At 45.0% G+C, this 12,496-nt stretch overlaps 1 protein-coding gene across 1 annotated transcript; it reads left to right on the top strand.

Annotated features, from left to right (window-relative positions):
* Nucleotides 1-7,751: 7,751 nt before the first annotated feature.
* Nucleotides 7,752-8,081, top strand: B0H65DRAFT_405316 (uncharacterized protein; the record flags this gene model as incomplete). Its single annotated transcript, XM_062823806.1, has 1 exon — nucleotides 7,752-8,081. A coding segment is annotated over one exon (330 nt), but the record flags the coding sequence as incomplete, so codon positions are not given.
* Between the last annotated feature and the right edge of the window lie 4,415 nt (nucleotides 8,082-12,496).

The following is a 12,496-nucleotide window of genomic DNA, read 5'->3' as shown; positions in this document are numbered from 1 at the left end:
GACCAGGCAATTCATTCCCGTCTATCTCCCGTCTTCGATCTCTGACAAGGCAAAACGAACCGACTCTTCTCTCCTCCTCTGAACCATCACCATCACCACCAACCACCACCCTGTCATATCCACCTCTATCTATCTACCCTGCAAACACAAACCCAACCCGCGACAACATGAACAGAGAAACAAACATAAACATGATTAAAAAAAAAGAGGGAGCACAATAAGAAAGATATGTGCATACAAAAGGGGAAAAAAAAAACATACAGCACCTGGGATTCGCTGGTCGTCACCAACCCAACTACTAGTCAAGCGATATGGTAGCTTATCTATCGGAGTCGGAAGGATATGAACCGGGTCTTTTAATTACGTAGTAGGGTCAAAAAATTGAACAATAACCTCCCGTATCCATATCGTTCGGACGGAGGCATTACACTAAGTAGGGAGCCGGCGCTAAAAAAATTAATATAATTGGGCAGATTACAAGAAAAATTAACCGTCCTAATACTACGGCTAACCCCGTTAACGTTTATCAAAGCGCAATATCTGTAGTATAGGTATACTAGCACAATTCTCAGTCGCGGCCGTACAAGCTCCTCTTCCGGTAGCTGAACCTTGGACTTCAATGAAAGCATTTCTTTAGCAATATAAACAGCTGCTTTATATCTTACTATTGGTGCGATCGCCGCTTAGCGTCGGTTCCATACGCCCATAGGTCCCAAAGGAAATGAAAAGTAAGGCATTAATATTTTGTCCGCTTAAGGATATTGATTATCGTAACGCTTTGGTTATTAATAGTATTAGCAGTCTAGGCTCTATTGCAATTTACAAATTCCACTCGGATTTACAACCCTACCCGCGCTACGCCCTATAAGTGGTATAAGCTACTAGGCCGCTGCTAGTATGTTATTACTAACCCTATAGACCCCATAATAGAAAACTACGACCCTCGCCCAAGTCGGGTTATTAATTAGCGCCCTGAAGTCTCTGGGTCCAGAATGCCCAGCCTCTAGAAAAGAAATATCGTTTGGATAATTAGCGTATAGTTGGGAGGGAGCCGCCAGCTATCCTACGCCTGACAAAGTAATAACACAGAAAGCCACATACTCCCTCATAACCTCGAAAAAACATAGTATTCTAATTTCTTTTCCTTATTTTATCCTAAATAGCAGGAGAGAGGAATTCTCAGCACTTTCATAAACTCGATTCATTAATCATCAACCATAGCATCCTCACCGCAGTCAAAACGTTCCTTCCTCAAAACTACAATACCTCGACAACTACGCTCGTAGTTCCAAACGCCTTTCAAGCGACACAGAAATACGACCAACGAGTCGGATACAGTGCCCAGGGTTCTCACATACGTGCGGAAAGGACTGGCAGCTGCGGGATATACGATTGATAAGACCCGAGACATACTCTGGGTAGACGTCAGAGGTGTCACGCTTGTCAACATATATCGGAAGTCAGGAGATCCGGCGGCCATTAAACTCCTGGAAAAATGGCAGCCGGCCCCCAAGACTGTGCTGGGCGGCGACTTCAATGCTCACCACCACTCTTGGCAACCTGGTGCCGAGACCAGCGAGGGAGCGAATGCCATATTTAACTACACATCATCGCACGGTCTCGACCTATTAACTAAAGCTGGCGAACCAACACATAACCGTGGCAACACCATCGACCTCACCTTTTCCAACATCCCCTTATGCACGTCCAGGGTAGCCAAGGAGCACGACTGTACATCTGACCACCAGGTCATCGTCAGCGACATTCCGATCGCGGCTTCACAATCCCCACACCGGCGCCGCAACTTAAAGGAGGATCCGGAGAGCATCAAGGAATATGCCAAAAATGTGTCTTTTCTAATGAACTCGTTGACGTCATTAATGACAGAGACCACAGATGACCTTGACAGACTAGCCGAAGCATTATGCCGAGTACTTACGGATGCCCTTGAAGCTACTTGCAAGCCAACACGACCTGACAAGGGATCAAAATGGTGGACCAAGGAATGTGGTCGAGCTGCCCAGGCCTTTCGCAACTACCGACACAACAACCCCAATCCCAATCCTGAGAGGGTCAAGGTTTTGAGGCAAGAGTTCAAGCGGACAATCCGCGAAGCTAAACGGGGGTTTTGGAACAACCTGATCAGCACAGCTGTAAATGACAAAGACATATACCGCATTGTCGGCTGGCACAAGCCACACGATCAATTGGAAGCCCCGGCCTTGCGAGTAGGGGACACAGTGATCACTGACCCGGAAGCAAAAGCGGAAACACTTCGGTCTACTTTGTTGGAGAGAAACTCGGCCGATGATGACATCGAGGATGGATGGATCCCGACCGTCCCACGCCGCACACTACCCTGGGCACCCGTTGTACACATCGACGAGGTGTACAAGACACTGTGCAGTACAGGCAACACGTCCCCTGGTGCTGACGGCATAACTGTCCGGATGCTTCGAGCTGCTTGGGAATCTATCAAAGGCCCCGTACAACAACTATACCAAGGCTGCGTGGCCATGGGATATCACCCACGCATCTTCCGACAGGCAGAGGTGGTTATGATCCCCAAACCAGGCCGGGACCCGTCGACAGTCAAGGGCTGGCGACCAATCTCCTTACTCTCCTGCCTTGGCAAAGGCATTGAACGGCTGATCGGACGACGCATAGCTGGGATCGCCGTCGCAGCTGGAGTCCTGAATCCACAGCAGGCTGGGGCACTACCCAAAAGGTCAGCAATGGACATTGTAGCTGCTTTGATACACGATATCAAGGATGCACTGGACAAAGGCTTAGTGGCCACACTGGTTGCCGCAGATGTCAAGGGCGCCTTTGATGCTGTACTGATGAATCGACTGATTCTAAGGATGCGAGAGCAAGGCTGGCCGGACTGCCTCGTACGATGGGTTGAATCCTTTATGACAGACCGAATGGCTTGTGTACGCTACCCGGGCGTCAGAACACCTATGTGCCCTCTGCGTTGCGGACTGCCCCAAGGATCCCCCGCATCTGCCATCCTCTACCTACTCTACATAGAGCCGGTACATCGCCTGGGAGATGATGAATCCCAACACTTCGGGTATGCAGATGACTGTGCTGTCTTAGTCACCGGATCGTCCTTGGAGGAAACCGCTGAGAAGGCACAGCGCGAACTAGATAGTATGATCAAGTGGGGAGTAGAAAACGCCGTCGAATTCTCACCTGACAAGACAGAGATCCAGCATTTCTCGAGGAAGAAGGGAAATGCTCAGCTACCTACAATTCAGCACGGGGAAACGATTGTCTTCGCCGCACCAGCTATGCGATGGCTTGGAGTTTGGCTTCACAGCAAGCTCAGCTTCAAACATCACATCGAAGAAAGACTGACCACTGCCCGAAAGGTAGTCCAGCACATTAAAGGCCTAAACCGCCTGTATTCTGGTGCACCGCCAGGCTCACTGGTAAAGGCTATGAAGTCTGTAGTGCTGCCCAAAGCCCTGTTTGGATCAGAGATCTGGTGGCCAGGACCGAAGCGCCACTCCAGACGCCGTAAAGACGGCGAGTTTACTCTAGTTAGTAACGGCCTACGCGAACAGTTGGACAAGATTCAGGTCCTCCTGAATGACGCCATCCGGTCCAGCCTCCCTGTATGGAAGACAACACGATTGTCAGCGTTATACCGAGAAGCCAGCCTGCCGCCAGTGGAGCAATTGCTCGAGTCTACCCGGCGTCGACACGCGGTTCGCCTGCTTACCTTGGATGAGGCCCACCCTCTTGTATCCCGGGTACAGACTGAACGAACAACTCGGACTGGACACCCACGCCGACCAACCACATTACAAGCTGCTGCTGAAATCGCCTTGCCCTTTCCGAGACCGGTACTACAGCTACCCATCTACAACGGGAAGACCCATCAAAACCCAGCAGCCATGTCAAAAGATAAAGCAGCACAGGACTTTAAGGATTGGCTAACACGGCTAGATCCTTCAGAGGTTGTCGTCTACACTGACGGCTCAATGATTGGCAAACAAATGACCCGACCTGCACACGCAGAAGACCCGGAGGCATTTGATGAGCCTGGCGAGGAATGCGTCGGATTTGGCTATGTCATATTCCAAGGACGTGAGGAACTACACCGAGGATGTGGTCAGCTGGAACAAGCTGAAGTCTTCGACGCAGAAGCCGAAGGAGCACGGTATGGGCTTAAAGCAGCCATCGAGCTCTTTCCCGACAACCCTAGGCCCAAGATTACAGTGTGCTTGGATAACACAGCAGTTATTCGGAGCCTAGAAGGCACGCCAGCACCGTCGTCTCAAACTGCATTCCTTGACTTCCAACGGATGCGACGACGATACGGACCTGACCTAGTTAATGTTAAATGGGTGCCTGGCCACAAGGCCATTACAGGCAACGAGATTGCAGACCAACTGGCCAAAGCCGGCGCGGAAGCTGGAGAGGTAGTCAACCAGATGGCTACACTCGCACACTCACGACGAGTGGCCAAAAGGCAAGCTCGTATTGACTTTAAGGCCTGGTGGGAAGAAAACCGTCCAGAGGCATACATAGACTACCGACTTCACGCTTCTCTCAAACCTACAGAGGAGCTAAAAGAGCTGGATCGACGATTGCTACACCACCTCCTGGCGGCTAGGACGGGACATGGCGACTTCAAGGACTACCACGAGCGGTTCGGGCACGAAGATGCCCATCTGACTTGCTCTTGTGGCAAGTGGAAGACGCCAGCCCATCCTTTCTTCTGCCGGAAAGCTTATTCGGTATTACCGCCTCATGACATGAATAGAAAGGATGTTTCCTTTTGTCTCGGAATCAACTGGCGCAGGTTTATGGCCAGAATTCAGCCCTCACATTTCTTTTCTTGGACGTGTCCCAGAAAAGCATGGCACAAAACACTGTGGCAGAAGTACGTCGAGAGCGGCCGTAACGGAGGCTCACTGCCCCAGTTCCTGCGAGGAGAGGGTATTGAGATTGGGCCGGATCAGGAGATCCAGACGCTGACAGCGGACTTGGACTACTGTGAAGGCACGTAACGGGCGAGACAGGGCTGCAGCGTTGTTGACGTTCAACATAGAATTTACGACTAAAGAGTAAAACAAAAGGTAAGAGTTGCACGCGCGGCTGGCGCGGGAGATATACTCCAGGGCCAGACCCACCGCGGGAATCACTCTTCCTTATCTAATCTACAACCATTCAGGGCGCTCGCATCCGTGCAGCGCAGCCAATCCGCCAAGGCATGACCCGTCAGACAGGGCCATAACAACTACCACGTTCGCCGTATGAGACGCAGGCGGTCAGCCCTGCAAAACTAATTTTTTCTTGGTCGTCTTGGTTTGTTTTGGCTTAATACGTTTTGTCTTTCACTATTTTTCACTGTCCTGCTTCGATGTTTTGCTTTATTATATTTTCGTTTTGGCTTTCAACAGGATGATCCGGCTGTAACAGCCTATGCATGGAATAACTTTGTGTTGGACCGCGTCTGACGCAATGGGCAGCACTTGACAGGATGACTTAGGTCGTGGTTTGCTCTCGGATTGACGGAATTTAATTGGTCTTGGTGGGCTTTAATGCCTACAATGTACTTAGATTCTACCGCTGTAGCACGTCTCATGCCCTTAGGGAGGCGGAAGTAGACGCTAAATACACACACACACACGCACATATAACGCGCAGCATGGCCATCTGGGGCTTTGGAGTACGTAGCCTCTTCGAAGGTCGAAGGTCGAAGGTCGAAGGCCGAAGTCAGATCAGACTTCGACTTCCTGTCGATTTTGACTCGTTTTCAGAATTCTTAACCCACCTTCCCTTAACCTAGTACTGTGAGAGCGTATATCACCAGGAGACAAAGGCTGCAAGGTATGATGATACTAATTAATACAACAATAAAGCTAAGGGAGAAAAGGAAGAAAGGAAGAATGAAAGGAGGGCGCGGGTTGCGCGCACAAGTAGTGTGTACCCGCCGTAAGCCTGGCAACAAACAACCGTCTGGCTGGCAGCTGCCGTACCAGCCAGCGTATGAGTGCAATCTGAGCCCAGATTGACGGCGCTATCACAGGATGTATAAATAACCCTATTATCCCGTAGTAGATCATCTGGTTTTATATTTATGCTAGAAACTAAGTCGTCACAGGTGATTAACCCAGTAGACGCACGAGTACCGCACCGTCGTTAGCGGGTCCGGATCTGGTATTTGGACTTTATCGTTTGGAAATCCCAATGCGCTTAAGCCGTATATATCGCGTCTTAATATTTTAGATATAGTATTAAGTGACCTTAAGAAGATGGTATAGTTTATATTTTCTTTTTTTAGAAGGGAAAATCTAGTTAAAAGCCTTTTAAGAAGCTTGGTTGCTAGCGTTGTTAGAAGTATTGCTAAGTAGAAAGTCCTTAGCTAATTAATGAATAAAATAGATAATTCGTTCTCGTAACGTTAGAAATGAATTGTAAAGCCCTATAATCTCTTTTAGAGATTTGAGATCGTTGCAAATGACTGTGACGGCTGGCACCACCAGTCGTTATGGATTCCATTCACGGGTGGCTTCCATTCACGGGTTTGGTTCAGATGGTTCAGGTTCTGGGCTTGGCCTGGCTCCCTCCCAGAGTTCAGGGTATAAAACCCAGTCCTTCCCATCTAGCCTTCCCTTTTGAGGTTTTCTTCTTTCCTCAACTTCTTATCTTTAGTCCAAGTTAGCCATTAGGGTAGTACAGTCCTTGCACCCGTACCCATCCCTGGCCACGCGTGACAATGACGTTGGGTATTTTAATGAGAGAGGTTAATTCCTAAAGGTTGAAAAAAAAATATAACACCTGGGATTCGCTGGTCGTTACCGATCCAATTATTAGTTAAATGTCTCAACGACTGTATAATACGGAGGGTTGGGAAGATGATAAGGGCCAAGAGTAGTCTCGCCCTATATTTCTATAATAAATCCCCGCCGCTACCACTATATCTGCTACCCATATACCCGCCCTCGGGCTCCCAGCCGCTCTAACTACCAGTTTCGCTGATATAAAGACGTCCGCTAGCGTAGATAATACGAAGTAAGTAAAAGTAGGTTTACTTCTTTTCCCCTTATAATATTTTAGAATAATGCTAATACTTATAAAGAATCTATATTACAATTTTCTTATATTATGTAGCTATATTCGCTTACTTCAATTATTGCTGTTTAAAAACGAGGACGCTGTAAAATATTGTCGGCTCTTTTGTACTGTATTGGATATAAAAGGCACCGTATTGGACTCAAAAGGCACCACATTGGACTTAAAAGGCATTCGTCCGTACGAGGCCTTACCCTACGTATAGGGCTCCGAAGATAAACTTTATTCCATTTTTATAAATGGGTATGATTTGGCCGTCGGAAAAAACCTTTACGTAGCGTTATTACATTTTCGAGATCATTCTATTAAACGAACTATATAGATAAATGCTATTTATATTAACTAAAAAGACGAAGAAGAAAAAGGACACTAAATGTAATTTATAGCGAAGATCTACGCTATAGTAAGTCGCGTAATTATTTAATTTAGAGGGGAGGTAGCCGGTAGCGACTAAATGCTCGAAGAAATACGTATTGTAGCCAAGCTATCTACGCTCGAAGAAATACGCATCGCAGCCGAGCTGTTTATAAGACGATTAGATAATAAAGCGGGAATCTTTATATTGCTTAAATGATTGTAATTTTAATGTATTTAGGTAAGGGAACTGATATTAAAGTATTATAATTAAGGAAATTAATAGATTAATATAAGTACTTTAGGAAGTTGCTGCGGTTCGCTATATCCTAATTAAGTATAATTCTATTAAAGTTAACGGATTTGTATTCTATTCAAACCTAAATATATTAAACCTATTTAATAAATTCCTTATAAACCTACGGGCTCGAATCTTTTTAGTAACCTACCTTATAAAGGCCGCAATCTTCCGGCCTAAATACATAACTAATCAATTAAACAACTTTTTTCTTAATATATACCCTTTAATTAAATTAATAGAGATATACTATATTTACGAAGTTAAAGATTATTATAATAAAATATATGCCTTACTCGGTATAAACTCTAATAATTTTATAGGACTTCGTAGAAATAATGTTTTAATAAATTTATTTACTTCTTTTTATTTAAAATAGTTTTTATAATAAGCTTTTCGGACAATAAAGAAAATGCTATTATTGAGGGTAAAAGTTGTATTTTTTAGCGAAGTGTCCTCAGTTAAATAAAATACTATTTAGGAAAATAAATAAAGTATAGCGATTATTTAGAGTAATACCCCTAGCTATATTTGTATAAAGGAAGTATAGGGTTCTTCCTGGACCTTCCCGATTATAATAAAATCCGTTTAAAAAGGAGATATTATTTACCTTCTTTAAGGAATGTCGAAACCCACAGTTCTTAGGCTATATAACGATTATTAAGCGGTTATAATAATTATAATTTCCCTAGCAGGCGATTTATAAGCTACGATTAGAGATATTAAGTAGTTAGAATTTTTATAATTAATAATAGTCTTTCTATATAATTTTCGATTTATTTGGGATTGGGATATAGATTTAAATAAGTAATAAAATAAAAACAATTACGATTGTTTTGTAAGTATTTTAAAGTATTCAAAAATAGGGTTATAAGGTTGTTTAGATACGGCGATTAGGATACGGAATGTTAGATTGGTATTATAAGAGGTGAAATAGTATGGAGTTGTAGTGAAGAATCTTTGGGAAGAAACAGCGGTTCTTAAGAGGGTATTGAGGAGTATGAGTAGTTTAAAAAAAATTTGCTTAGGTCCCGAGAATTTAGAAAAGGAAGATGTAAAGGAAATAATAATAAATTAATTTATTGAGGATAAGGGCTAATAGACGCTTTTATATTTGGCGGTAGGAAACGGGTATAAGACGGTCGTAAAATTGCTTCTCGATACCAGCAAGGTTAATTTGTATAGGGAGGAGCTACGGACGGCGCTGTGGCTTACGGAGTAAAAAGGCTATAAAGCGATCGTTAAGATGCTTCTCGATATTGGTAAGGTTGATGTAGGTGCTAAGGATGAGAATGGATAGATAACGCTATATATGGTGGTAGAGAATAGGCAGGAAGCGGTTATTAAGCTGCTTCTCGATACTGGCAAGGTTAATACAAAGGTACAGTATGGGGAGGTCGAAGGCAAAGCTAAGATTCCATTTATGATAGAAGATTTCAGATGGGGAGAAGAAAAGAGGAAGAGAACTAGATACAAGCGTGCAGACCCAAATAAATACCCTGGTCGCCCAAGCGATAGCGGGACCTATATGTGGGTCGCTGACTGCCAGCGCCGTCATAGTTTCTACGATTTATCATTCATAATAAAAGATTATTTAGTATATAGATAGAAAGAGAGAAAAGAAATAGCGAATGTATAATGATACCTGACGTTTTAAATATTTTCAGAGCAAACGATGTTATCCAATTCTTTATATCCTAAATATCAGCCTGTCGCCATCCCCTACGAAATTTTGCCACCTCCGTCTACATAAACAATTCCTAAGTACACTAACCTTCGCGCGCCACTCTATATCCGTCGGGAATCATAATTTTAATTAATTTTAGAAGTAACTACGACCCTACCCTCCCTTACCTTTAGAGTATCTTTATTTAGGGAGTAAACAATAAAGATTGGAGAGTAAACCAAGATCAATTCTTGCAGGAGGAAAGATTGTGAAAGGCTGACTCGAGGTGAAGTTGTCCTCCAAGCTTGCCTCTTAGGATGCAAGCCTGAGTAGCTTCGTTTGTATGTAAATGTCTATAAAATGATAATGCGGTTTTGTTTGTTTGATTGCTGCTGGTGATGATGGCTGTCGGAGTGCACAAGTTCAAGTTCAATTCCAGAAAGGTTGTGGGTTTGGGGAAAAAGGATGAGGTGAGGTCGGTGGCTGGGCAAGCGGGATTCCATAACATCGACACGACAGCGGAACTGCGGACGAAACGAAGACGACTTCCCATCCTCAACCCTAACCCGTATCATCACCACTGTGACGGCAGCCTTGCAGCTGTGCCTCTTGACTGCCATCGCAACTATATAAGACCACTTGAGCGACCGAATTGCCAGCTTCGGTTACTTGTATCCTTTTGGAACATAGCCTAGGGGTGTAGTGGTCCGCCAGCGCCGTGATAACCACTTCCGCACTTTCTCTTTCATCTTTACTCGCAACGTCGGCCATATTTCTCAGTCTCATAGCTTTGTCATTGGAAAGCAGGCGTCATAAATAAGTCTTCCGTTGTTCCATACTCCTACATACCACAACACATCGTGCCTCTGAATTCCAACCACAAAAGCCCCTGAACCTCAGGCCTTCTCTCATCTGGAGCAAGTTCCTTCTCACATCGCCCCCGGAGCCTCCTGTACAACGATCACCTTGTCTCCCTCCAGCTTCCTCACAACTTTCACAACGTATCATCTGTTATAGATTAGCCTTGTCCTTTCCAACCGGCAGTGAAGCCCCTTTGGATCCGACTAAAAAAAAAAGGGGGAAGCTTACAATTTATCTTCATCCCCAAATTCAATCCAAATCAAGGCACACCTCATCATATTTCTCAACACTGAACGGCCCTCCACCATTAAGGTCCCGAATAGCCGTTATAACTTCACCGGGAAAGAGGGTTTGCTCGCCGCTGGAATCAGCTGATTGGAAGGCTGCACGGAGGCGGAGTTCGGTTGCCTGAGCCTAACAGTTGGAGTTGGTTGTTAGTAGAGGTAGAAGATTGGAGTTGGAGGGCATCTCACCATCGTATCGAGAGAATAGGATTTGCTTGGACAGGGCAGTAGGCGGGATAATGATAGATACTCGGAAGCCTCTTAAGAGCAATGATGACGATTTGGGTTTCGAGGAGCTAGGACTCGAGTCAGCCTTTTACAATCTTTCCTCCTACAAGAATTGATTCTGGTTTACTCCCTAATCTTTATTATTTACTCCCTATTGCTTCCTATCGTATTAGGAGTCCCCCTAGTCGTCGTATATCTCAATAGCAACGTTAGAAGGACTGCAATGGCAATATTACGTAGAATGTATTCGCAGCAATTAAAAGTGATAGAACCTTCTCGTATATTCTAATAGGTGCGGAGGGCTTTAGCAACAACGCCTCGCTTTATACTCAAGCTTTCGGTCGATCTTTTCAGGTCCCAGATGGTCGATATTATGTCAGGGATGCGGGGTTTGACGTGCGGTAGGGAATCGTGGATTTGTAAGACTAGAGGAATGAAGAAAGGAGGCCTCGCCGTGCGAGAAGCCCGCCTTGAAGAAGTACCAAATTGAAGAAATTACGGAAATTAACTTTTCCCTTTCAAAATTTTTTATTAATAATAATCTGCCCCGAATCAGTCGTACCGTAAATATTGAGTGTCTTTCTCCTTTAGAATCTTCTTACGCTAGTACAATTCGGAACGGTTCTCATACTTGGGCTACTTCAAGCCTTCGACTTTCAGCCTTCAACGCTCAAACTCATTCCTAGATTTTCCTAAACCGAAGAAACCCGAGGTTAAAGAAGCCGCGGAAGCCCTTCTCCTTCGGAATTTTATTAGAATGTCTATACAGTTCAAAACGGTTTTCCTACTTATCCCATCGGATTAGCTCGATTACCCAGGTTGCCCAGTCATGGCTAAGTTCAACCAATGACTGGTGCAAGCTGCTAGGCCGCTGCTGGTGAGATAGCGGCAGGCAGCCGTCGCTGGCCAGCAGGCAAGTAGGGCTCTTCACAACACTACTCATTCTTATCCTACGCACAGCTAGAGTCAGCTTCGTAGGACAATAACGAACTGTTATACACTATACCTAAGGACGCCCTGCACTGTCTCGGAGGAGGGACTGGAGAGCATGCTGACGACGGCAAGCCGGAGTTAAATGGTCAGAGGCCGTAACGTTCACGGCGTTGATCGCTAAGAGGAGAGCTTTGAAGGCTCGCGGCCGAGCTTTACATGGAAGGGGGGTTTGATGTCACAGCACTGGCGGCCAGGTATGACAGTTTGGCTGAATAGGACGAAAGGGGCAAGTACGATAAAATCAGGAGACGGTCGTAGTATTGGAGCTAGGGTTTTTGACAGGAGTAACACCAAAATTGCATTCGGTTAGACCGGGTTATTTGAGTAGGTTGTGCAGCAGTTTGGGCCCGTTTAGAAGGCTGGCATCGCCTTTCTAACCGCCAAGTAGGCTGGAGAGCTGACGACTTGGGAGTTTTGGGGGTTTTGGAGATATGGGGAGTGATAATTGGTAGTTTCATTTTTATTGCGTAAGTCACCTCTCCTTTCAACTACCCTTTGTTTAATAAAGATTCAATATTCGTTCTTTCTACTAATCTTTATATATATACTTTGCAAGAACCAGATTAAAGGAATAATCGTTAAGTTAATATTAAGTTGGATAATATCATCGGGATGGGAAAATTATAATCGGACAAATAATCGGGCTAACCGAAGGATTCGATAATTTATAGTAGGGGCGACTTTACATAAACGACTTTTAAGAAGGGACGGTAGGACGGT

This window comes from Neurospora tetraspora (assembly GCF_033439725.1).
Source record: "Neurospora tetraspora strain CBS 560.94 chromosome Unknown B0H65scaffold_9, whole genome shotgun sequence".
NCBI classification, from domain to species: domain Eukaryota; kingdom Fungi; phylum Ascomycota; class Sordariomycetes; order Sordariales; family Sordariaceae; genus Neurospora; species Neurospora tetraspora.
Note: the sequence above shows the minus strand (reverse complement) of the source record. Positions and strands in the feature narration are given on the sequence as shown.